This window comes from Megascapheus bottae, chromosome 15, assembly GCF_031878675.1.
Source record: "Megascapheus bottae isolate mThoBot1 chromosome 15, mThoBot2.hap1, whole genome shotgun sequence".
Classification (NCBI taxonomy): domain Eukaryota; kingdom Metazoa; phylum Chordata; class Mammalia; order Rodentia; family Geomyidae; genus Megascapheus; species Megascapheus bottae.
The window spans coordinates 20,091,253-20,118,671 of NC_143523.1; the positions used below are offsets into that span (position 1 = coordinate 20,091,253).

Consider the following 27,419-nt stretch of genomic DNA (forward strand, 5'->3'; position numbering starts at 1 on the left):
AAGTAGACATGGACAATAAAACAAAAGTAGGTAATTATGCTTATAGGAAATATTCATTAGGAAAATGTCTATTTTACACTAGTACGAGAACACACACACACACACACACACACACACACACACACACACATATCCTAGGATGGCCAAACTTAAGCATTGGTGAGGATGTGGAGAAACTACAGACCTCATACGTTAATCCACTGTGGGTAGAAATGTCAAATGGCACAACTGTTTTGAAAAACATTTTGGCAGTTTCCTTAAAAGTTGAACATGCATCCGCCATATGTAGCTGGGCCATTGCACCATTAGTGATTGATCTAGAGAAAAGAAGACACACGACCATGCACAGGCTTTATCTCTAATGGCCCCAAATTGAAAACAACCCAAATGTCCATCCACAAAGAAAGACAAATTCTGCTATGTCCACATTATGGAATGCCAATTGGCAATAAAATAGCAAGGGATTGCTGTTATATACCCCAATATTGTGAATGAACCACAAAATAATTATACTGAGTGGAAGAGCCGGAAAGGCAGGTGGGGGGGAGTGGGGGGATGAATAACTACTGCATAGTCTCTCTCTTTTTTTTTTTTGCCAGTCCTGGGGCTTGAGCTCAGAGCCTAAGCCCTATCCTTGGGCTTTCTCAAGCCACAGCACCACTTCCAGCTTTTTTTCTATGTATGTGGTACCAAAGAATCAAACCTGGGTCTTTGTGCATGCTAGGCAAGCACTCTACCACTAGGCCAAACTCCCAGCCCCACATAGTCCCTTTTATATAGACATTTTAAAATGTAACTGTAGCTGTAGTAACGGAGGGGCTAAAAAGCGCCCCCATTCTGAGGCAGTAACTATCTTGCTGTTTATATAAACTATGAGTGACCCCCTAGTAACGAGAAGCACATATATTACTTGAGTACAGAGATGAGAAGAGAGGAATCCCTAAAGGAAACTTCTGGGAGAGAGACAAAGATGTCCCCTTACCTGATGGTCCTGGGGACTTCCCAGGCTGTACGTTTAAATACTGTACTTTGTATGTCAGCATTCGGTGAATAGGGCTACATTTGAAATTCATCAATGCTCTTAAGAGAGGAGGGTGTAGGAAAAGAGAATCATTTCTATAAAAACTAAGTTTATTCAGTTCCTCACAAAAGTAAATATAGAATTGTCATATGATCCAACAATTTCTCTTGTGAGAACAAATACAAAAGAACTGAAAGCAGGAATTCATGTAGGGATTGCAGAGCTACGTCCAGAGCAGAATTACTCACAGCAGGTAAAATGTGGAAGTGACTCAAGTGTCCACAAACAGATGACTGGCTAAGCAAAATGTGACAGACACATGCCAGGGTGTCATTCCTCTTCCCAAAAGGAAGGAAATTCTCACACTACATGACAAGGACCTTGAATAAGGCATTGTACAAACTGAAATAAGACAATTACAAAAAAACAATTATTGTCCAAAGGCACTTATTTGAGATACCTACAGTAGACAAAAAGTAGGCTGGTGGCTGCAGGGAAAACAGGAAGTTATTGTTTAATAGGTACAGTTTCTGTTTGGGAAAATGTAAAAGGGTCTAAAGATGGGTGGTGTCGATTACAAGGCAATGTGTATACTCAGTACCACTGAGGTGTATTGCTTACAAAATGGCTAAGAGCCAAGAACTAGTGGCTCAAAACTGTAATCCTTAGCTACTCAGGAGGCTGAGATCTGAGGATTGAGGTTCCAAACCAGCCTGGGTAAGGAAACCTATGCGCTACTTATCTCCAATCAACCACCAAGAAACTGGAAGTGGGGCTGTAGCTCAAAATGGTAGAGTATTAGCTTTGAGCAAAAAAAGCTCAAGGACCTGGCCCTGAGATCAAGCCCTACTAATGGCAAGAAGTTAAGAAGGGAGAGAGGGTGGGAGGGAGGGGAAAAGTCTTCTTTCCCACACACTATTTCATCTCATCTATTCCCACTATTTCATTTCATACCTAGCCATGGCTGAATGACATCCATTCAGTCTTAGCCTGGATTTGCACAAAGTATACAGGCTGGGTTGTAAATACATGCACAGACACATATCAAGGAACCACAGAGTTGGAACCACACATGTGGAACCACAGAGTTGTTTCAGATCTTTGCATTGCTCACTTCCTGGCCCCCTTCAAATACCCTTAGGCTTTCTCTGACTAACCTATTTAAAAGTGTGACATCACCAAGTCCCACCCACCACCACTAGCCAGGCCCCCTCGACTTCTTTCTCTCTATAACCCTTATCACCATCTGACATCCCATATGGCACCTTTTATTAAAAGCATAAAATTTGTCTCTTTTCATAGAGTATAAGTCCAATGCACAAAAGATCTGTCCAGCCAGGCATAGTGGCTCACGCCTGTAATCCTAGCTATTCAGGAGGCTGAGATCTGAGGCTCCAGGTTCAAAATCAGCTTGGGCACACAAAGGACCTGAGACTCTTATCTCCAAATAAGTGGGGCTTGGCTCAAGGGTAGGGTGATAGCCTTGAGATGAAGAGCTCAGGGAAAACACCCAGCAGAGTTCAAGCTCCATGACCCACAAAAAACAAAAAAAAAAAGATCTGTCCACTGGTTTTCTTAGTGCCTAAACCTGGAACACAGCAGGCCTCGAATCAGTGTTGAAAGAAATGGAATGAAAGGGTCTGGGAGTTTGGCCTAATGGTAGAGTGCTCACCTAACATGCACGAAGACCCAGGTTTGATTCTTCGGTACAACATACATAGAAAAAGGCCAGAAGTGGTTCTATGGCTCAAGTGGAGTGCTCAGGTCTTACTTTCAAGCCCCAGATCTGGCAAAAAAAAAAAAAGAAAAGAAAAGAAAAAAGAAAGGAAGGAAGGAAGGAAAAGAAATGGAAGGAAAGACGGAAAAGAGGGAGGAGAGGAAGAAGGAGAATTACTACATTCTAAATACAAATTCTTTCATACTATTCATACTACAATTATGTTGTTTTGTTTGTTTATGCCAATCCGAGGTCTTAGATTCAGGGCCTGGCCACTGTCCTGAACTTTCTTAAGGCTAGTAGTCTACCATTTGAACTATAACTCTATTTCTGACTTTGGGGGTTAATTGGAGAAAAAAAGTCTCAAAAGGCAGGGGCCAGGAGTTTGGCCTAGTGGTAGAGTGCTTGCCTAGCATGCACGAAGACCTGGGTTCAATTCCTCGGCACCACATACATAGAAAAAAGTCGGAAGTGGTGCTGAGGCTTAGCTGGTAGAGCTCTAGCCTTGAGAAAGTCCAAGGACAGTGTTCAGGCCCTGAGCTCAAGCCCAGGACTGGCAAAAAAAAAGGCAGGTATCAGCCACTTACATCTACAATCCTAGCTACTCAGAAGGCTGAGATCTGAAGATAGCAGTTCAAAGCCAGCCACCAGCCCAAGAAGGAAAGTCTATGGGATTCTTATCTTCACAAAAACAAGCCAACAAAAACATAAATCTAGGGGCCGGGAGTTTGGCCTAGTGGTTAGAGTGCTTGCCTAACATGCACGAAGACCCAGGTTCGATTCCTTGGTACCGCATATGTAGAAAAAAGCCGAAGTGGTGCTGAAGCTCAAGTGGTAGAGCTCTAGCCTTGAGAAACTCCAAGGACATTGCTCAGGCCCTGAGCTCAAGTCCAGAACTGGCAAAAAAAAAAAAAAAAAAACATAAATCTGGAAATGGATCTGTGACCCAAGTGGTAGACCACTGGCCCTGAGCAAAAAAAGCTCAGACAGTGAGTTCAAGCCTCAGGACTAGCACAGCACACACACACACACACACACACACACACACACACACACACACACACACTCTAAAATGATTTCTTTCTGGGCTCTCTATCCCATTCCCTTGGTGTATCTTTATGTCAGTACTGTCTATGTGATTACTGTATGTGTGCAGTAACTGTTGAAATCAGAAAAAATGAGTCTTCTAACGTTGTTCTTTTAGAACTTTTTTTTTTAATGTGGAGTCCTTTGAAGAGGAATGAGCATTTTTTACACTCTTCACAGAATCTGAAGGCCCACTGAAATCAGAGAACCACTGCACTGTGCCAGAACACGTCTCTAAACTCTCCTCCCTTGCTCTCTGACCCTCTGCTTTTTCCAGGTTCTCCTTCTACCTCTCCAGTGACTCCTTTCATGGCTCCACTCTACCTACCCTATGGCATTTTGATGCCTCTCACATTTTAGGACACAGTCAGTGGTGACAACATGTCCTAGCTCTAACCTCTGCTTTGAACTTCAAGCTCATACAGAGTTGATGACCCAACATTCCTCCCAGCAGGTCTCAGTCAAAACTTGAGCCGCCATCTTTCTCTTCTGCCTGGGAGCCTCATGGAGTCACTATCACTGCCACCTAGAAGCCTGGGCATCATCTTGGATTCTTCCCTCTTCCCTATCACTTGCACCATTTATTCGCCAGATTTTTTCCAAGCACACCTCTTCAGACTTTGGATTCATCTAAAGACCACTCCATTCAAGCTTCTTTCTTGTCCCTTATAATTCATCCTCCATGACACAGCTAGAATAGTCCTCCCAAAAAGAAAATCCAAAACTTCTGATATTCCATTGTCCAGAGACACCCAGGACCAGTATGAACCCTACCCTCACATTATCCTCTTTCACTGTTACCACTGAAGTATGTCTCACAAGGTAATGGTATGATTTGCCCTTGATAGCAAGGCACTATCCTTGGATACTTTCTTTTGCTCAAGATTAGTTAGCACTATGCCACTTGAGCCACAGCACCACTTCTGGCTTTTTCCTGTATATGTGGTACCAAGAAATCAAACCCAGGGCTTTGTGCATGTGAGGTGAACACTCTACCATTAGGCTACATTCCCAGCCCCCACAAGGCAATTTGTGTGTGTGTGGATGTGCTGGTCCAAGGGCTTGAACTCAGCACATGCGCACTCTTCTGAGTGTGTGTGCATGCACATTCACATGCACAGGCTCAAGGCTGGTGTTCTGTCATTTGAGCCACAGCTTCACTTCTAGATTTTTGGGGGGCTAAGGATATAAAAGTCTCATGAATGTTCTTGCCTGGGCTAGCTTCAAACAGTGATCAGATTTCAGCCTCTTGAGTAGCTAAGATTATAGTCGTGAGCCACATGGTGCCTGGCCAAGGCAAGTTTTTTCAAATGAGTGTCTCACTGACAGCACAGAAGTGAAAGTTTACTGTACCTTTATAAACAAGCCTTGGATTACATTACTAGTGTCACTGCAAAAAAGCAATGAGTGGAATTTTCATAGTAAACAATGCATTGTTTCCTGCCCTCATTCCCTACACACACCCCAGACCTTCTAGGAAGGATATCTTAGGCCTGCACTTTCCGACACAGCTCCTTTTCTGGTCCTACACTGATCAGTTATGGCCTCTTCCACTTAGCTGCACAATCTTTGTGAAAAGATTTAAGTGGACAAATGAGAATGTGGGCATCAAAGGATGTCAAGTGAGGAGCTACCATGAGAGAGAATATCCAGACAGACACACACATTCTGTTTCTTGAGTTGAAGGCTGAGATAGAAGAGAGAACCCTAGCTGGTGTGGAGAGCAAGAGCTGGTTGAGCACCAAGCAGTCAGGAACTTGCTGTCCTCTCTCCTGCCACTTTCCACCCTATGTAAGGGAAACTCAGGGATATACAAAAGTTAATGTCATCATTGCGGAAAGCAATGTTTCTTGTGGAAGTAGGGAAAATAGAGCCCCAGGTTATGAAGTGTCTTCCCAGCTAATGAACAACAGAGTTAAGATGTGGACCCAGGCTCCATCCTTGATGCTCATGACATCACTGTCACCAAACTGATTGCTGGTACTCCTATTTCCACCAGTAGGAAGAGTCTCCTCAGTCTTCTAGATTTGAGGGAACTAAACCTGCACAATCAGGACTCTGGAGGAATAAAATGCTAGGCACAGATGGCTCCAGCTAGGGCAGGAGTGAATGATCCTGGCCACAGGAAGTCAGGGAGCAGAGACTTCTCTTACCAGGAAGAGAAGCCACTGACCGACAAGGTCAGTGGCTTGCCTAGCAAGCTGGTGCACTCAGCGTGTCATCACAGCTGAGAAACACTCTTGACTTGGATTCATCCAGGACACGTGCTGGGAAATACTAGAGAAAAGACTGACTTCAAGACAAGCTGGAGGCCCAAGGCCTAAGTCACACTGACACAGCAGAGCCAGAGCCAGGCCCAGTTCTCCTAGAGTCCCTGCTACCTCCCCTTCCCTCTCACGAACTCTCTCCAATTCCCCATGTCCTCCCCTGGCTCCCTGCCTCAGGCCTCCACGCTCAGTTTGGAACATTCTCTGGCTGCAGGCTGCTTCCAGTCAAATTCATCAGCACCCTCACCCCTCACCCAGACCAGAGTTGGGGCCAGAACCAAGGGACCAGAAGCATAGGCCTCTATATTATCATCTGCTTCCATCTTCCCTGTGAAGTCTAGGCAGGTTCCTTCTTCCTCTTCTGCCTCAGTTTCTCCTCTTTAAAGGAACAAGGTAGAACAATAGGAGCCTAGGTTCTATCCATCCCTAAGGCACTGGACTCGACTCAGGGTGAAGTAGGGAAGCCAGGTCTGGCTGGTACCATCCTGGCCACATAGTGGATGGTAGGGTCTGGCATCTTGTCTTCATGATGGGAGAAGGTAAAGCCCCCACCTCCCAGGTGATGGGCGTGCCTGAATCTCTGGAGGCAGGGGCAGGGATTGGATGATAGGTTACTAAAACTGTCAGTCTAGTGCCCGGGACTCAAGTTTCCTATGACCCTGCTCCCTGACCCTCACACTATTTAGGCTTGGACCAGCTCAGGCACTATTATGCCATGCCACGTGACTCCATGTTTGTGTCCTGTCTCCTGGCCCCTGGTTCTTCTCCAGTCTCCATGGCATCTCATTTCAGCTATCCACTGGAGCTGAATTGGTTTGTTAGTATTGTTTGTCATCTTTCTTTTCTCAGACTCAGTTTCCTAACAGTGTTAAGTGTATTTGCTGGCTGCTGATCTTTGAGACAAGAGTCGACCTTGCAGTTGCTGGCCTTTTAATAAAGACTCCAAAATTGGACCTCTCAAAATGTGGCTTCTCTGTTTTCCCGTAACTAGATTTATATCTGATTTAAGGTACAACAAAGGCTCCCCTGGTGTGTAAACCTGGCAGAGGCAGAGGTGTCACAGGGCCAGCCTCGGTGGCACACACACCTGAGTAACCCTTGAGGAGGCCACTCAGGCTCTACCCTGGGGTGAGGTCCAGTCAACCTCCGCCAAGTTCCCAGTGCCTCCCAGTGAAAAACAGTGAATTTCATTCCAAATAAGGGAACCTACAGCAGAGTTCCCCGCCACAGCCCAGTTCCGGCTGGTTTATGTTAGCTGGACAAGACTAAACAGACCTTCATGTTCCCAGTATTAAGTACTAAAAATGAAAAAGCGCCTGTTTGTCTCTGGATCACTGGGGCACGGGAGAGGCTGCTTCCCCTCCCTCCCCCAGGCCCCTAGCAGGCCAACAAACTGGGTGCTTGCCAAAGGCAAAGAATGGGGGAGGGACCATCCACAAAAGCAAAGCTAGGTGGGTGCAGGCAATGTGCCAAGGGGCAAGGGTGAGGAGGGGGAGCTGCCCCCGTGGGGGTGGGAGGAGAGCCAGTGAGAAGGTAGACAGGAGAAAGACAGGAGAGGGTGAGATGCAGAGAAGAGAGTGAAGTAGCCATCCACAGAGACCAGAGACCCTGCCTAGGCCAGGGATCCAGGAGGAGGAGAGGACACAATACTTCCTGAATTGACACAGCACTGGTTCCCAGCCCCCCCACACACACGCACACCTGCCTCCCTCTCTCTCTTTGTGCACACAACTTGCTCAAGATAAGCACTTAATGATTTACAAAACACGGAAGTGTACAGGGAACTGCCTTCCTGCGTCCCAGCAGGCCAACCTTCAGTATCCACAGCCCTTCAGCCGAGCCATGCCTCCATCACCTGGCTTTGGCCTTGAAGGAAGCATCTCAGCTCCAACCTAGAGCAGGAAGTGATGGAATGGGGATCAGAAGCATCCATGGCTTTGAAATGCCATGATTCAGGCCCTACCCCCATAGCTCCCAGTCATAGGCCAAGCCAGTTTATCACCTACACAGGCAGCTCCAGCTCTTCCAACAGCCTCCTGCCCACCCCAAAAGCAGACCTTCTGTGTCTATCCAAACTTCTCCACCATTCTTCAGTGGGTTGGGTTTCTGGGGCCCACCCAGCTAGACCCCAAGGCCTCTTGAGTGTGTTGGTTAGGCCTGGAGAGTGAGGTTGGGCTTAAAGGTCCCTTAAGACCCAAATAGAGCTATCTCACATCCTCAGAGAGATTTACTAGCACATGCTAGTAAGAAAGAGACTTACTAGACTCACATGCCCAAGTCTCCTGGCCACAGGGAAGGGGCTCTGTCCCAAAGGCAAAGTTCTCCTAAAACAACAACCCCGACAAGCCCAGTGCTGGTAGCTCACATATGTAATCCTAGCTACTTAGGAGGCAAGATCTGAGGATCACAGTTCAAAGTCAACCAGGGCAAGTCTGTGAGACTTTTGTCTCCAATTAACCACCAGAAAACCAGAAGTGGTACTCAGGCTCAAAGTGGTAGAGCACTAACTTTGAGCAAAAGAGCTCAGGGACAGAGCCCCAACCCTGAGTTCAAGCCCTACTACCAAATTAATAAATAAATCCACAGCTGGAAATTTCCCCTCTGTCCATTTATTGCTATTTCCAGTGGAAAAGCACAGAAGGAGCCTCTATAGTAGGGGTGAGTGGAGGCAAGTAGGCCAAGAGTCTAGAGCCTCTCACTGAAGGCCCATTAATAGCAAGAAGCATGTAGGAGACACCAGGAAATAAGACCACCAGCCTGAGCACACTCTAGTGGGTTTTGAACAAGAGCCAAGAGACCAGAAAACTAGAAAAGACCAGATGGTTTCCTTCCTACAAACTTTGGCCCTCTGAGAACAGGATCTACCTTGAAGGCCCTGGGAAAGAGGATGAAACTTCTCATCTAGGTACTAGGCCAGCAGGTAGAGAAAACAGCTGCTGGGCATGCCAGCAGAGTATGGGGGAGACAGTCAGATACCCTCAACTTACCATTTACAACCTGTCCTCACCTACCATCTGCAAGAAGGGAGAACCATCACTAACATAGGAAGCTGTTGGCCCAATGTGGCCCAGCTACTGCCCACCAGAGCCACACACCAAACCCCAGGCACCTAGACCAGATCCACTCACCACACCCTGCCTCTCTCCAGGGGCCACTCAGCACAAGTTAAGATCCAATTGGCACTAATTAGACTGAGCTGACAGTGCCTGGGGCACTTGAGGGCTGTCATCACAGATTTGGCTCACGGAGCAATGGCCACGGTGCCTAAGGAGTCACAGTTAGTATCATTTTGGAAGGTTCAAATGAATGTGGATGACGCCGTACAAGTCACCCTCACTGGTACCCAGAGCTTACAAGAGACTTAGTCATGGTCAAAACTGAAACCTGGGATGTCAGCTCAGATGTCTTGTCTCCTGGACCCTCATCTTCTGCTAGTCCCCAAAAGTCTTCTCTAGAAGAGAAAGCTCTTCCCTTTTCTCTCCTCTTGATAACCCAAGCTCAAGCTCAGGAAGGGAACCTCAGCCCCAGGCTGGACTGTGAAACTGACTAGGAATGGAAACTTTCCCCAGCCTGAAACCCACACCTTCAATCAAAACAACTTTAACCCCAACCCAGAATCTTTGCAAATGGAACTTTCACTCTGGTATAGAACCTCCAACCTCAAGAATTAAACCTTGAAGCCTGTGCTGACCACTGTCTCCATATCTCCTGGTGTCACCCCCAAAAGACTCAGCACCACAGGTCCCCAGCCCTAGCCTCTGTATACAAGAGTCGGTGTCCTGCATACGAAGTCAAGCAGAAGAGGGGAGAACAGTCTCCATGCCAGGCAGGGCTGGGGCCCTGTACTCCAGTCCTGGAAGCCGGAAGAGTTCAGTGTGCTCAGGCCCAAAAGAGGTCCTGAGGGATCCTGAGGACCAGAAGGGGTAGTCTCCTAATGCTGGTGCAAATGGGCCTGGGAGGTCTACCAGAAGACTTCTGAGCGCAGGCTGGGTGTAGTGATAGACGTCTGTAATCCCAGATACTCAGGGAAAAAAAGCTATACATAAAGAGCCTTTCAAAAATAAACAAAAAAAAATTGTTTGAAAGGGCTGGGCTGGACATCTCATGACTCGAGTGATAAGAATGCTTGCCTAGCATGTCCCAATCCCCAGGAACACACACACAAAAGCAGAACGGCAACCACCAGGAAAACAAGCACCATATTCTGGAGAAGATGAGGTAGAGAGCAACTCACGCAGATTGTTGATGGGAATGTAAGCCACTGCAACCACTACGGAGGTTCCTTAAAAACCAAAAACAACAAGTGGCACATGCCTGTAACCCTAGCTATTCAGGGGGCTGAGATCTGAGGATTGTGGTTCAAAGCCAGCCTGGGCACTAAAGTCCCTGAGACTCTTATTTCCAATTAACCACCAGAAAATTGGAAGTGGCGCTGTGGCTCAAGGGGTGGGGTGGTAGCCTTGAGCTAGAGAGCTCAGAAACAATGCCCAGGCCCAGAGTTCAAGTCCCACAACTGAACACCCTCCCCCCCACCAAAAAAAAAAAACCCTAAAAACAGACCTACCTATCAACCTGCCTACCATGCTTGGGAATACATCCAAAGTAGTGCAAGGCAATTTATTTTAAAATGATGCCTGTATACCATGTTTACTGCAGCAATATATACAATAGCCAAATGACAGAACCAGCCAAGGTGCCTGACAACAGATGACTTGATAAAGAAGATCTGGTATATAAATACCATGGAATATTACACAGCCACACAGAAAAATGAAGTCAGTGCAAATGCTATTTACGAGAAAATTAGTGAAATTGGAGACCATCAGGTTGTGAGAGACATACATATTAATAGACATATACAGGGGCCAGGAGTTTGACCTAGTGGTAAAATGCTTGCCCAGTATGCATGAGACCCAGGTTTGATTCCACGAAACCACATACATAGAAAAAGACAGAAGTGGTGCTGTGGCTCAGGTAGTAGAGCACTAGCCTTGAGAAACTCCAAGGACAGTGCTCAGGCCCTGAGTTCAAGTCCCAGGACTGGCATAAAAAAGGACACATCAGGAGTTTGGCCTAGTGGTTAAAGTGCTTGCCTAGCATGCATGAAGACCCGGATTCGATTCCTCAGTACCACATACATAGAAAAAAGCCAGAAGTGGTGCTGAGGCTCAAGTGGTAGAGCTCTAGCCTTGAGAAAGTCCAAGGACAGTGCTCAGGCTCTGAGCTCAGGCCCAGGACTGGGGAAAAAAAAAAGGACACATACATACATACATACATATAAACACATACACATAATATATATGATATAATATATACAAATATACACATACATACATGACTCTGTGAAACTGTTTAGAAGAATGAGGAGGGAAAGAAAGAGGATGAATAATTTCAAAATATATCATAGTTACATTGAAGACAGCAGAAGGAAATCTCAGTGAACACTGTTCATCATAAGGGGTTGGGTGGAGAAAATAAACAATAGAGAGGGTTATCCTGAGCAAAATAATAATACTGGAGCTGGGCAGTGGCTCACACTTGTAATCCTAGCTACTCAGGAGGCTGAGATCTGAGGATCAAGGTTCAAAGCCAGCCTGGGCACAAAAGGACCTGAGGCTCTAATCTCCAATTAACCTCTAGAAAAGGGGAAGTGGGGCTTGGCTCAAGGGTAGGGCAGTAGCCTTGAACTGAAGAGCTCAGGAACAGTGCCCAGGCTGAGTTCAAACCCCATGACCCACAAATAATAATAATAATAATAATAATAATAATAGAATGTCTGAAACACCATGGTGAATCCCCTGGTACAATTAGCAACACACTTAACAATGAAAGACAGGACAGGCACCTGTGGTTCACACCTGTAATCCTAGCTACTTAGGAGGCTGAGACCTGAGAATCATGGTTCAAAGCCAGTCCAGTCAGGAAACATGGTGAGACTCATCTTCAAGAAAACTACATTAAAAAGCCAGAAGTGGCACTATGGCCCAAGTGGTAAAGAAAAAAAACTCAGGGACAGTGTCCAGGCCCAGAGTTCAACCCTCAGCACACACACACACACACACACACACACACACACACACACACACACACAAACACACCCCTTGGGAGTTCAGATAATCTAAACTTCAGTGTGTCCTTTGAAGGTGAGACACGACCCCCCCTCCCCCAGACGGCAGAAAGGATGGAAAGGAAGGAAGGGAGGGAGGAAGGGAAAGCTCCCAGAACAGCAGCCCTGGTCCACCAGCCTTCTCAGCAACTTTCCACACCATTTCAGAACCGTCTTTTTCTGCTTTCCCTGTTGGTTTAATAATTTAACAAGCTCTGAGCCCCAGAGAGGGTTCCAGTTCCAGCATTGATCTCCACTCTGGGAAAGCCCAGAAGCCCTGGCCTGTCCCAGCTGATTTACAGCCACTGTTCCAGGTCTGTGTCTGTGTCTGGGAACCAGCCCCATGGTGATGCCAAGGCTACCTGTGAAAGCCTAACCAGGCAGGACTGAAGACCATGCTCTAGGTGCTCAGGCCCTGCCTCTGCCCTCCAGGGAGCACAAGTGACAAACAAAGGGGACAGTCATTATGAATGGTCCCAGGGTGAGGAATGCAACCCACAGTAGGGCCAGTTGGCTCAAATACCTCAAGCTCTGCCAGGAACACAGCTCCCCAAGGTAGATACACCACACACATGGCCTCCCAGGAAGCCCTCCAGAGGCCTCGCTGACCTCTGCCCCCATATCCTCTACAGCTCTCCCTCCTGTCCCATTCCATCCTAAGTATCTCCTAAATCCATTTACAGCCATCCCTCCCTCCCACTGGGCCAGATATAGGACCCAAGGGCGCTACTATCCTGGCATGTGCAAATCCCCTTAGGTAAAATAGCATGTTATCTGCATATAACTGACATATCTTCTCATACTTAGGATACCTAATATGATGTAAACACCATGTAATTAGTTCTTATATTGGATGGTTTGGAGAGTAAGGGCAAGAAAAATGTTTGAACATGTTCAGTACATATGCAATTTTCCTTTTTTAATTTTTTTGTGGGTAGGACTGGGGTTTGAACTCTGGGCTTCATACTTTACAATTTTTATTTTTCAGATTAAGTCTCCTGTTTTTGCCTAGAGCCAGTCACAGACTTTGATCTTCCTACCTTTGTCTCCAGTATAGTTGGGATTCCAGATGTGAGCCAATGCACCTGGCTTCTTTGTTGACACAAGTCTCATTAACCTTTTGTTGACACAAGTCTCATTAACCTTATGTTCATGATGATCTCAAACTATAATCTGTAAATATTCACTCATACACACACTTACTCTCTCTCTCTCTCTCTCTCTCTCTCTCTCTCTCTCTCTCTCTCACACACACACACACACACACACACACACACACACACACACACAACACAGCTGGAATTACAGGTCTGAACCCCCGTTCCTAGCTTCTCTTTTTTTTTTTTAAATCCACAGCTGTTGAATCTGCAGGCCAACTGTAGTTTCCTCTTGCGCACTTCCCCTATCCCAAGCAGAAGCTCAACCAGGTTCCTCCCTTGGAACTGCAAAGGCCTCTTACCCAGATCTACCCACCCCTTGCTTGCCCTGGAGGCTTTTCAGGACATTACATCACCTTGTGACACATCTCAGTAAAGCCCCTCAGGTCCCCTGGGACCCACTCCAGCTGAGCCATCTGTTCCCCTTGAGGGTCCCTCCTAAGCATGGACCTGGAAGTTCAGAGCCTCCAACGTGGCTCAGCACTGGTCGAATGAAACTACATGACCTCCGGCAAGTTCCTTCCCCTTTCTGGGGCCCCTCAGGACTCTGTGATTCTTTTGGGTTCCACAATTTGAAATCAGTGGCCACTGGTCCTCTCATGGGCCACCCCAGCTCACATCTGAGCACCTGGAAAATCTTCTGTCCTCAAGAATATAGGGTCTCCGGGGACAGAAGTCTGGCCTAGTGGTAGAGTGCTTGCTTAGCATACACGAAACCCTGGGTTTGGTGTGGCTCATGTCTGTAATCTTAGCTACTCAAGAAGCTAAGAGCTGAGGATCAGAGTTCAAAGCCAGCCCAGGCAGGAAAGTCTGTAAAAGTCATACCTCCAATTAACCACCAAAAAAAACCTGAAGTGGAGCTGTGGGCTAAGGGCCAGTGCCAGAGTTCAAGCCTCAGTACTGGTACAAAACAAAACAAAAGTGACAACAGTGGTATCTCTAAAGTCAGAAAGATCGCAGTGAGAACTCTACTTATCTCCACCATGAGCACATTTGTCTCCAAGATCTATGCTTGAGTTAATAATCATTTTACAGGCTCTAGTACCAGGAATGTCAGTAATTCATACACCAGCACAGAAGTAGTGCTGTGGCTCAAGTGGTAGAACACTTGCCTTGAGAAAGCTTACAGTGCCTAGGCCTGAGTTCAAGCCCCAGGACTGACAATATACATATATATATATACATATATATATGCATGTCTGTATATATATATGTATTTATTTATGTATATATGTATTTATGTATGGGGTCTCCCTTCTGTGGTCTCCACCCCAGCTCAGAAAAGTCACAACACACCACGTAGCTAGCAAGGGCCTCCTCACAGCTTCCTTGGACTCTAACTGAGGCAAAGTACCCCCTCCTTCTTGCTCAGGGCCACCTACAAACCCTACTCAGACACACTCAAGAAAAGCCATCTCCTAGTGAACAGCCATCTCCTGCCCTAGGGCCAGCATAGTCGTGTGGAAAGACAAAGGGCCTCCACCCTAGTCATTGCTCCAGCCTTGGCAATGATTTCCCTTTTCTGTCACAATTCCAACTTCTGGGTCAGCCGGAAGGCATTCAGGGACAACAGAATCAAAGAAGCCCAGCCAGGTAAGCCAGCAGACACCCTTTCCCTCCGCCTTCCCAGGAGAAGGGTCTCTCCTGCTCCTCCTTCATACAGCCACGGACAAAACAAAGGGACAGGCATGGGACAGCATGGAGGCAAAGGTGTGGCTGCTTTAATGACTTTCTGCTGAAAGTTCCTTGGCCAGGCCAAAGGGGTTGGATGGCTTCACGCTGGGCTCAGACCCTCTGCACAGAGCAAGCATGAGCTAAGCTCTGGCTTCCTATACAGGATCCCAGGAACAATCTCATCAGAGCCCTCCATACCCAGTTGTGCTCTCAACTGAATGTCACAATGACATGGGGGCTAGCCAGGAACAACACAGATATACAGAAGCCAAGGACATCCATATCAGTTAATTCATCATCACAAATGTTCCATGTGGGTTTAAGATGTTACTCGCAGGGGAACTGAAGATGGGGGCTGAGTGTGGAGAGAGTGGGGAGAGTGTAATTGAGTGGCAGAGTGTTGCCAAGTGTACACAAGACCCTTGGTTTAAACTCATAAAAAAGTGGGTGTGGGATATATAAAAATTCTCTGCAGGGGCCGCGAGTTTGGCCTAGTGGTAGAGTGCTTGCCTAGCATGCACGAAGACCCGGGTTCAACTCCTCGGTACCACATACATAGAAAAAAGCCCAGAAGTGGTGCTGCGGCTCAAGTGGTAGAGCGCTGGCCTTGAGAAAGTCCAAGGACAGTGCTCAGGCCCTGAGCTCAAGCCCAGAACTGGCAAAATAAATAAATAAATAAATAAAAATTCTCTGCAGTTATTTTTGCAATGATTCCAGAACTATCCTAAGAGAAAAATACTATTTTTTTTAAAAGTGTTGTAACTGGGCATTTGTGACTTACACCTGTAATCCTAACTACTCAGGAGGCCAAGATCTGAGGATCACAGTTCAAAGCCAGCTCTGGCAGGAAAGTTTGTAAAACTCCTATCTCCAATTAACCACCAAAAAAAAAAAAAGCCTGAAATGAAGCTGTGCCTCAAGAGGTAGAATACAAGCCTTGAACAGTAAAGGCTAAAGGCCAGTGCCAGAGTTCAAGCCTCAGTACTGGCACAAAACAAAACAGAAGTGGCAACAATGGCATCTCTAAATTCAGAAAGATTGTGGTGAGAACTCCACCATGAGATGAGCACATGTGTCTCCAAGCTCTGCGCTTGAGTCAATAATCATTGTACAGGCTCTAGTACCAGGAATGTCAGTAATTCATACACCAGCACATTCTCATTTGTCATTTGGATTCTTTCTGCTTCCCCCTGCAAGGCCAACTCCATGGTGGGGCAGGGGTGGGGGTGGGGGATGAGGGGGAGAGGCTGCATCTGTTTTGCGTAGTGCTGTGTCTTTGTGCATGCATAGGGAAGCTCTGTTCACTGCTGAGACATGGAATGTATTTGTTAAATGGAAGAGACTTCACCTCTTACCCTTCTCCAGTCAGTGCTCCCAAAAACCCACCTCTCACCACAGAAGAACTTCAGCGCCAAGCCCGGCACCAGAAACTCGCTACCCCAGAACTATATATAGCCACAGCAGAGAAAGCCAGGCCTGCCACCTGCATCCTAGAGATGCCAGCCTAATCCTTCCTCCTGTCTTAGCTCTTCTTTTCTCCTGATTGCCCTCACCCTCACCCGCCACAAGGGTCAGCATCAACACCTGCTCATTTCATAATGCAGCAGGATGTGAGTGATGGCCCCTGATAAGCGTCTTTTAATAAACACAAGCTAGCTCTGTCATCCTGAAACCATATTCTCCCTGATCTCTACCCAGTCACACCCTCCCCTCTTCCTGGGTTGGCTCTTTAGTGCCTCTGGTCTGTTCTGGCAGACCACAACACCATAGGGCCTCTGGACCCTGATTTGCTGGGGAATGGCCAGCAGACGGCCAGACTATTACTTAAGCCTTACTCTCCTCACGGGCCTGTTCAGCCCAGTGACCTGGCCTGGCTCTGCCTGTGATTCCAGGACTGATTGCTGGCCAGTTCCTGTCCCTCCCTCCCTGAAGCAGGTTTCCCAGGCGTTACCAAGGAGACTACTTGCATCCTGCTTAGGGTTGTCAAAGCAACCGCTTGGAAGAGGCAGCCCCTCAGCCTCTGGCCCTGGGTGTGTAAATCCAGAAATGAGGTAGCCATAGACCCACAGGAAATGGGCCCAACCATCCGTTAGCCCAAGGTGAATACAACCCTGGCATTCCCCAGGCAAGGCCTAGTGCCTGATCTCCTCCCTCCCCAACACTTTCAGTTAATCTGCCTCCATTTTGACACTGTGGTTTAGACAACGCTTGGGTCTCAGTACACATAGCTTGGAATTCCATGCCACCTGCTGTAATTTTATGCTCTTAAACTTCACACTCAAGCTCCCAAAGTGACTGTATTTGGAGACAGTTTTTAGAAGATCATTAAAGTTAAATGAAGTCCTAAGGGTGGGGCTCTAATCTGACAGGATCACGGGTCTTATAAGATGTAACCCTAGGCACATGTAAAGGAAGGGCCATTTAAGGATAGAGCAAGAACATCCACAAGGCTGGAAGAGGGCTCTCACCAGAACCTGACCATGTTGGCCTTTCAACCTGGGCCTCCAGCCTCTAGAAGACTGAACAATTAATTTACATTGGCTAAACTCCCAGACAGTGGTACTTTGCTATGGTTGTCCAAGCAGACTAAGATACCAGCCCAGGACTGGGGAAAGAAGAGCAAAAATTTGGAGAAATTTTCTCCAAAGCCAATTTTCTCCTTTATGAGCACCAGTGTCCTGGCAAAAACTCCAGTCTAGGGCTGGGAGTTTGGCCTAGTGGTTAAAGTGCTTGCCTAGCATGCATGAAGACCCAGGTTCGATTCCTCGGTACCACATACATAGAAAAAAAAAAAAAGCTGGAAGTGGTGCTGAGGCTCAAGTGGTAGAGCTCTAGCCTTGAGAAAGTCCAAGGACAGTGCTCAGGCCCTGAGCTCAAGTCCAGGACTGGCAAAAAAAAAAAACCCAAAAACTCCAGTCTGCCTTTTTCTAGTCCGTCATTTCTAGACAGCATCTTAATATCAACTAGCTTCTCACCTGTAAAATGAGAATAATAGTATCTGTCTCACATTAATTACAAGATTAAATGAATTCATGTACATGAAGTATATGAAAGAACATCACAAATTGCCCTTGTAAAAAGAAGTCCTGGGCTGGGAATGTGGCCTAGTAGTAAAAGTGTTTGTCTAGCATGCATGAAGACCAGGGTTCGATTCCTCAGTACCATAGACATAGAAAAATCTGGAAGTGATGCTGTGGCTCAAGTGGTAGAGCACTAGCCTTGAGGAAGCTCAAGGAAAGTGCTCAGGCCCCGAGTTCAAGCCCCGGGACTGGCAAAAAAATAGTCATTTGTTTTACCAGGCATAAGTTGTTCACACCTGTAATCAAAGCTACTCAGGAGGCTAAGATCTAAGGATCATGGTTCAAAGCCAGCCTGGGCAGGAAAGTCTATGAGATTATTCTCTCTGATTAATTTTCTCTTCCTCCCCCCACAAAAAGCCAAAAATGGTGCTATAGCTCAAAGTAGTAAAGCACTAACCTTGAGCACAAAAGCTCAAGGACAGGGCACAGGCCCTGAGTTCAAGCCCCAGGACTGGCAAAAAAAAAGACCACAATACTCTGTCAACTGGTGGCTCACGCCTAGATGCTCAGGAGGCTGAGATCTAAGGATCCTAGTTTGAAGCCAGGGGAAGCAGAAAAGTCCATGAGGTGTTTAGCTCTAATTAACTAGGAAAAACACTGGAAATGGAACTATGGTTCAAGCAATAGAGTGCCATCCTTGAGGGAAAAAGCCAAGTGTATGAGGCCCAGAGTTCAAGCCAACTACCCCCACCCACCTCTGGGGACTTTACCCATGGGTCAGGAGATTGCTGCCCAGTCCTCCTCCCACAATAGAAGACAGAACTCACTCGAGGTAGGAAAGCATAGCAGTTATAGCAATAAACTCTAAAGTCTGTCCTCTTTGAGGACTTTAGAATTAAATTCCTAGTTTCATCCATGTTTAACTGATCTAGAATACATTATCTACCCGCTGTGAGCCTTTTCCTCTATCTATAAAATGGCATACTCTTGGGAGAGTTATTCATAGAAAACACAACAGCCACCTAACACACGATAGTGATCCATCACAAACATTACTAGGATCATTAACAAATGGTTCTAAGATTAAAACTGAACTGAAAACAAACAGGTGAGCTGGGATGGGCATTTGAAAATCTGATTGTGGCAGCAGCTGCCACTAGGGCACAGGGGAGGGGCACAGTGGCAGCTACTTTAGGAGGATGGCCCCAAGACCAGAGGCAAACACAAAAGCAAGAAACTGACCAAAATCTTATCCCCTCCTTGCCCCCTACCTTGGAAAAGACAGAGAGGAAGCTGAGGGTTTGCAGACTACTTCCTGAGGCTCGCTCTAGCCCAGCTCAAGAAGCAAGACCCCTTAATCCATGCCTGAAATCCTAGCTACTCAGGGGGCTGTGATCTGAGGAGTGAGGTTCCAAGCCAGCCTACTCATGAAAGATTCTTAACTCCAATTAACCAGGGGGAAAAAAAAGCCAGAAGTGGAAGTGTTGCTTAGTGGTAGAGCTCCAGACTTGAGCAAAAAAGCTAAGGGACAGTACCCAGGCCCCAAGTTCAACCCCCCTACCCTCCCCCCCAAAAAGAAAAACAATGAATCCAAGGCCTCTTGGCTGACTTTAGCAGATATTCTCTCAGTTACCAAAAGTCTCAGCTACTGTGGAAAAGAAACTAAAAACAGCAGGTGTCAGGCGGGTGCCACACCCAGCCAGAACTGAGAGTGGAGCATGTGTCATCCTGCGGCTGTTGCAAGTGGCTTTGTGAAGTGTCCAATTCAAGAAGCTCCATCTTTTAAAAGCCACACCTAGGTATATGCCCCCAAAGACTTCAAAACAGGTGCTCACAAAAAAATATCCACACAAATATTTATAGCACCATTATTCATATTAACCAAAAGGTAGAAGCAACTCAAATACCCATGAGCTGATAAATGCATGAACAAAATAGGGGTTGGTCTTGCAATGGAATATTATTCATCCACAGAAATGAAAGAAGAAACATGCCATGGATGAATCTTGAAAACAGTATGTTAAAATCAAAGAGGAATTTATTGGGCTGGGAGTTTAGCCTAGTGGTAGAGTGCTTGCGTAGCATGCACCAAGACCTGGGTTCCGTTCCTCGGTACCACATACACAGAAAAGCCGGAAGTGGTGCTGTGGCTCAAGTGTTAGAGCTCTAGCCTTGTGAAAGCCCAAGGGCAGTGCTCAGGCCCTGAGCTCAAGGCCCAGGACTGGAATTTAGTATATAAATATATTAATTCATCATATGATTTCATTGATAGGCAAATTAATAGAGACAGGAAGTAGATTGCCAGAGATTTGAGGAGAGAAGGCAACTGTAGCGACTACTTAATTCCTTTGAGAGAATAAAAACATTCAATAATTAGAAATAGTGCTGTAGCTCACAGTGGTGATTCATGTCAGTAAGCCTAGCTACTCAGAGGCTAAGATCTTGAGGATCTAAGTTCAAAGCTGTCCCAGGCAAATAAATGTATGACTCATCTCCAATTAGGCAGCCAAAAGCCAGAACTGGAGGTGTGGCACAAGCGGTAGAACACCAGCCATGATTTTTTAAAGAAAGCAGCATGCAAGAGTAAGTGATCCGGCCAGGAGTTTGGCTAGTGGTAGAGTGCTTGCCTAGCATGCACCAAGACCCACGTTTGATTCCTTAGTACCATATATATAGAAAAAGCCAGAAGTGGTACTGTGCCTCAAGTGGTAGAGCTCTAGCCTTGAGAAAGCCCAAGGACAGTGCTCAGGCCCCAAATTCAAGCTCTAGGACTAGCAAAAAAAAAAAAAGACAAGAAAAGAAAAAAGAGTAAGTGGTCCTGAGTTCAAGCCTCAGTATCGTCAGGAAGAAGGGGGGGGAGGGAAGGAAGGAAGGGAGGAAAGAAGGAACGAACGAACGAAAATGGTTGTACACATTGTAAATAGACTAAATATCACTTGACTATGATTATACATTTTATTTTTTTGTTTGTTTTGTTTTGTTTTGCCAGTCCTGGGGCTTGAATTCAGGGCCTGGGCACTGCCCTGAGCTTCTTTTCCTCAAGGCTAGCACTCTACCACTTGAGCCACAGCGTCACTTCTGACTTTTTCTGTTTTTGTGGTACTGCAGAATCAAACCCAGGGCTTCATACATGGTAGGCAAGTAGTCTGATTATACGTTTTTAAATGATTAAACCACATTAAGTTGTTAAAAACTAGACTCATTGAATTGGTAGATTAAAATTATGTAAATTTTCCTGAGATTTTAAAAAGAAGGTAGGAATTGACACATCCAGTCCCCGCCGGTGGGGAGCACTGCAGCTGAGCAGTTCCTCTGGAAGCTTTGCTAGTTGCCACACTTAGCACAACACAGACAGGTTCTTGCAGACAGGGGGTCTTTGTTTCCTCTCTGCCCAGTCCCCAGTGCCTCCCCCAGCTCTATACACACTTAACCCCCTCCAGCCCTCTCCCTCCCTCTGCTTCCCTTCTCCTGAGGACTCTTTTAGGTCCCTCCATATCCAGTTCCTGTCCCTCACTCAGTGGCCAGACCAGTCCTGGCCCAACAGCCTCTCTCTGACTGCAGCCCCCACAGCTATGGTGTCACCAGTCTAATCATGCAAGCGTGTATTTTCCATCTGTTCCCATGGCCTTGCCTTTTGAGAACTTCAATCCTAGAAAGCTTAGAAGGTCAAAAGCCATCACCTCGGAGCCCAATATACAGCAGGTCCTCAGGCCCTGCCTGTGGTCCCAAGTACAAAACTGCCATGGGCTCCCCTCAGCATACACACACACACACTCGAGAGAGCCATGAGCTCCGGGCCCAGTGGGGATCACTAGCAGCATGCCTCTACGAAGAGGACCTTCTACTGCTGAGAGGAGATGGTCAAGTTCCATCAACTTGACAGCAGAACCAAACTATGGTCTCCAGTCCACCTCGGGCTCCATATTATACGCCCAGCTTTCTTAATTAAACTGCTAAGGAATCAATAGAGATTGCAATTGTGGAAAAACACATCTGGTTGCTCTACCTCCAGCAGGTTTCTTGACGGGCTCAGCAAAGATCAGACCCGACTCTGGGTGCATACAGCCACAGAAGCAATCCCAGCTGACGAGCACTGGGCACTACACTGCCCCTATGGACGCCAGCACAGTTTCAATGGAATTCTGCCTGACCCCTGATATAGCTCAGGTAGAAGGAAATTTGCCACAAACCCTAAGCAATGATAAAGGTGATAGACAACAAAGGATAAAGGTAATGGATAGACTCTGTTAGGATAGGCAGATGGGAACAGGTCTGCTTAAAATGAGGATCACGTTGAAAAGATCAGGACACCGATGGGTGGCCTTTGTGAGTACATTTTCTTTTCTTTTATCCCTAATTTATTTTACTTTATTTATTAACATACATTTGTTATACAGGGAAGGATTTTACTTCAAATTTCCATACGCATTTACAATATATCTCAATCAAACTTACTCCCTCTTTCATTCTCCCTTCTACATTTTATTTCGTTACTTACTTATTATTTACTTACTTATTGGAGATAGGATCTCATTATGTAGCCCAGGCTGGCTGTGAAGTTGAGGTCCTCCTGCCCCTACCTCCCAAGTGCTAGGACTTCAAGTATATATTACCACACTCAGATCGTCATGAGTACATTCTGGTCTCCATTTTAGTATTGGAAGGAGCAGGATCAAAATTCCCATGGCTACCTCCAGCAGATGTGTCTTGCTCCTTCCCAACACTTGCTCCTTTCAAACACTGCAACCACATATCCTCATAACCCCAAACTTTAGGTAAAAGGCACAATTCCTATGGCCTCCTTGACACTTCCATAGTTCAAGAAATGAACTGGACAAGGAGGAGAGTATATATGAACCAACCAAGTCAAGGCCAGGTGTTAGTTGCTCATGCCTGTAATTCTACTACTTAGGAGGCTGAGACTGGGAAGACTGAGCTTTGAGGCCAGACTGGAAAGAAAAGTCTGTGAGACATCATCTCTACTGGGTTTCCATGGACCTGTCTTCTCATTAACTGGTAGAAGACTAAAGTTGGCAGAGATCACAGTCCAGGCACACCAGGGGAGGAAGTGAAACCCTACCGTAGAAGTATGGATCTATGATAGAGAGCTAGTTTAGCAAGCATGAGGCCCTGAGTTCAAACCCCAGAAGTGAAAAAAAAAACAAAAACAAGTCAACTTAGTAGCCCCCCGTAAGTCCCTGCACTTGAGGACTGAGGACTGAGTCTGGGTTTGCCAGTCTTCTGACCCACTAAATAATTTGGGAAAATTCCTGTCCCTTCTCCTCATTCCCTTCTCCTCATTCTTCTCACTTGTATAGGAGGAGGCTGGCTGCCTGAATAATGTTTATTGGCTCCTCCAGCCAATGTCTAAAAACTCTCTTTACCCATACTAACACACAAAAACTGGAAGTGGTGCTATGGTTTAAGTGGTAGAGTGCTAACCTTGAGCACAAAGAGGCTCAAGGACAGCACCTAGGCCCTGAGTTCAGGCCCCACAGTGGACACAGACACACACACCACCACCACCACCACCACCACCACCACCAGACCAAGTGATTTGCCTTTAGCTTAGCCAAGTTCTGGGGCCTGGGGTTAGAATACTGGACAGTGTGCTCTGCTCCCCTTCCTTCCTCAGTCTTGGAGGCTAACTGCCCAGCAGAAAGTGGGATAGAATTCCAAGTCTGAACATAAATGCTTGAGCCCAGGCTCTGCCTGTCTTTCTCTGGCTTTGGAATCAGAACCAATCTTGTATTTTCCCCAGCTATAAAATGAACTCTGCTGATGAAGCTCCCCACCACTCCAGAGGTCCAGAAAGTGTCTGTAAAAGTTCTTAATAGACTTCAATACTTTGTATCAAAGCACTCTTCTCTTCCTCATTATCTGCTGGATTAAGGAAGTGATTGCTTTTCTGTGAAAGTCCAAGGGCTTTTTTCCCCCCATCAGCCAATGTCCACAACAAATTTAGCTAGTCCTAAAGACAACACAAATTATCACTGGGCTCCAGTGGCTCACACCTATAATCCTAGCTACTCAGGAGGCTGAGATCTGAGGATTGAGGTTCAAAGCCAGCCCAGCACAAAAGTCCATGAGACTCATCTCCAAATAACCACCAGAAAACCAGGCCCAGAGTTTAAACTCCATGACCCGCCAAAGAAAGGAAATGGTGCTCAAAGTGGTAGCATGCTAAAGAGCTAAAGAGCTCAAGGACACAGGCCTAGAGTTCAAGCTCCATGACCCACAAAAAAAAAAAAAAAAGGAGCTAAGGGGCAGAAGTATTTCTTTAGGCTGGACACAGTGGCTCACGCCTGTAATCCTAGCTACTCAGCAGGCTGAGGTCGGAGGATAGTGGTTCAAAGACAGCCTGGGCACAAAAGTCCATGAGACTCATCTTCAATTAACCACCAGAAAACCGGAAGTGGCACTGTGGCTCAAGAGAATAGGGTGGTAGCCTTGAGCTGAAGAGCTCAGGGGCAATACCAGAGTCCAAGTCCCACGATCAACAACAACAACAACAAAAATTATCCAGGTTGGGGGGCGGGTGGGAAGGACCCAGCAATCTATATCAAAAGTCAGAGACATCCTTAGAAATGGCAAGACAGAGGTTTAGGCCTAAGACTCCCTCCAGAAGGTTCTGAGTGGGTTCAGGTACACGGAGAGCAAAGACCTTCCTGGAATATGAGAAGTGTCTATTTCGAAATGGCCAGCCCTTCCTTGTCCTAGAGTTCTAACTAGGCATCAGGTCTTTGGTGAACTACAAAACCTAGCTGGCTCCGTGGATGCAAAAAGTCAGCAGCAGCCCAGGCCCCCAAGAGCAAGCTCCCAGCTTCTGGCCCTCCATCCTGGGTGCCTGAAAGCCCTCCTATTGGGAATGCAACTAGTGCTCCAGCCTGGGCCTGGTTTCTCGAGCCCAGTGCAGATAAAATGACTCCCTTTGAGAGGCTCAGCTGGAGGGCTTGGCTTCCCTTTCCACACCACTATCCATTTGAAATGCCCCCCCACCCGATTCCCCACAGCCCCCCCCTACCCTGCTGCCGCCTTGGCCATCACGGTCTGGGGGACTCTCCAGTGACGTTATCAGTTCTGGCGGGGGAGGGGGGACTACGCAGACCCCCAGATCTTTGACATCTCCATCGGTGGCTCCCACGGCAGCCCACCTCCACCGCCAGGTGTGCCTCTGCCCGCTCCAAAAGCACCCAACAGGTGGCACCTACCGGTCCTCCCCACACCTCTCCACCCCTCCCCCTTTCCCTACCCCCTCCAGCTGCGCCCCGTCCTCCAGCTGCGCCCGGTCAGCCAAGCCTACCTTTGAGGTTCTGAGAGTGAGCCCGCGGCTCCCGGCTGGGGTTTCCTCGCGGCAGAGAAGGGATGCTAGAGAAGTTGCTCCCCATGATGGAGCCCTCGGGAGTTCTACCGCGGCGGGGGTCAGGCGAGGCCCGGCAGAAGCGGTGGAAAGGTGTTCAAGTGCGTGCGCGCCCGGGCGCGCGCCGCCGGGGGAGGGCCCTGGCTGGGCTGCAGTCGGGGGCGAGCGGGCCGCGCGTCGCCTCTGCCTCGCGGGGCTTCGCGGTCCTCGGCGGGTCCTGCCCGGGGTAAAGTCCTGGCGCGAACCCGCTACCGGGCTCCCATGCCCCGCGGCGGGGGCGGGGGCCGCGGGCTGGCGGCGCCCGGGGCTCCCCGCTTCCTCCCGCTGGCGCTGGGACTCGGGCTGGTGACAGACGGCGCGGCGGCTCCAGCGCGTTCCTCCCGGGCCATAGAGTCGGGACTGGGCGCGTGCGTTCCGCGGCTCCGCCGGCTGGGCCCGCCCGGTGGCTCAGCGAGCAGCACGGTCCCCGCCCGCGGGGACAGCGGGGACAGCGACGTGCGTGGGGCTTTCCGGCCGGCAGGTGCGCCTGGAGCGGGGAAGCAGGGCTCCGGGCGTGCGGGGCGCTCCCGAGGTGGTGTCTTTCCCGGTCGCCGCGCTCCCGCGTCCACCCCAGCCACCCGCGCCCCCGCCCCGGCGGTCGCCAGGACTCCCCGGCCTCTGTTGTTATGGTGACAGCAGCGCCGCTGAATGAGCGTCTTAGTGACAGGCGCGAGCGCGCACGCGCGCCCCGCCAGATGTGGCCCAGGAGCGCGCGGCGGTCCCGGTGGGCCCAGCGGGGGGCGGGGGACGGTGGGACGAGGCGCAGGTTGGAGGTCAGGCTTTGTTCCTTTCACCCACGGAACTAAAAGTCCATGGAGCTTTCCTAGCACAGGTACATGGCAGGGGGAGAATGCTGTAGAATAGGCAGTTAACAAAGAAACCGAAGTAGAGACCCCCAGCTCCCAACTGAAGGGGCGCTGGGCGAGGGTTCAGAAAGGAACCCCAGGCAGACCCATGCCTGATAGCAGGGAGTCTCTGGATGCATAAGACTAGAACAATAAGGCTGGTTCTCTGAATCCACCAGAGTACAGGTCTCATTCCCCTCCTCCTCCCCCCACACCAGCCTTTCTGCTCCCACGGATCATCTCTAGCTCCCTGATGTGACTTCAGCAACTCTGACCCATAGTCTTATGAAGACATGGACAAGAATGGGCATCTCATCCATATTCTGGAAAGTTCAGAAGGTCCCTTCCCCCTCCCCCAAGTCTCCTTGTAATGGTTCCTCATCATTCAGGCCTAGTTCAGATTCTGATCTCCCCTGACCATTCTCAGGAAAGAACACACCACCTCGCTTGTTCTCAGTCGCCTCAATGTGATCATTCGTGTTTCTTCATCATTTTTGTGCATATTTGTGTAGAAGGAGCCTCTGCCACTTGTTGGGCCCTGTCTCCCCAACTACAGCATAAACTTGGAGAGGGGAGGTGAACAGACCAATTACATTTGCCATAGCATTCCTAGCCCTGGAAAAAAGCATGTGACAGATCCTCCAAAATTATCTGTAGAATAGATGACTCTTGCTGTCTATAAGCCACAAAGAATAGAGCCTTCTGATCACCCGTGAGTCCCCTCCTGTGTCCTGCATGTCCTCCCCATTCTAGACATCACACCCCAGATGAACAGGCAAAGAATATCTGTGACAGGTGCTACTCTGGGGTCTGGAGGGAAAAACAGCCCCCAGCCCAAGACTGACAGCTTTTTGAATGCCCAGGATCCCATCCTGGCTAGGTGCTATAGTTGGGAATTGCTATCTAATTTCTGGACTGTTTCTTCCTTAGAGTCATCCCAATCAGTGGCTTATGCATCAGAAATCTCTATGGCAACACCCATATTTGTACACACACCTCTACACTCTACAAGTGTACCTCCATGAACAATGACTACTCAAGCACACTCACACCCCATGTATACTGTTCTATCACCTTAAATCTGAGGAGATGAAGGAACTATGAGTGGATTCTGGGATAAGGCCTTT

General features: G+C 47.8%; 1 protein-coding gene across 2 annotated transcripts in view; it reads right to left on the reverse strand.

Moving 5' to 3' along the window:
• Positions 1–26,031, reverse strand: part of Neurl1 (neuralized E3 ubiquitin protein ligase 1) — a 76,155-nt gene extending 50,124 nt beyond the window's left edge. The window contains exon 1 of one of the 2 annotated variants that reach the window (XM_090345956.1): positions 25,352–26,031. In XM_090345956.1, the coding sequence (XP_090202082.1) occupies positions 25,352–25,436 (85 nt within the window). In that variant the 5' untranslated portion in view covers positions 25,437–26,031. The remainder of the gene's footprint in view (positions 1–25,351) is intronic. The other variant, XM_090345957.1, reaches the window with a different exon arrangement.
• Between the last annotated feature and the right edge of the window lie 1,388 nt (positions 26,032–27,419).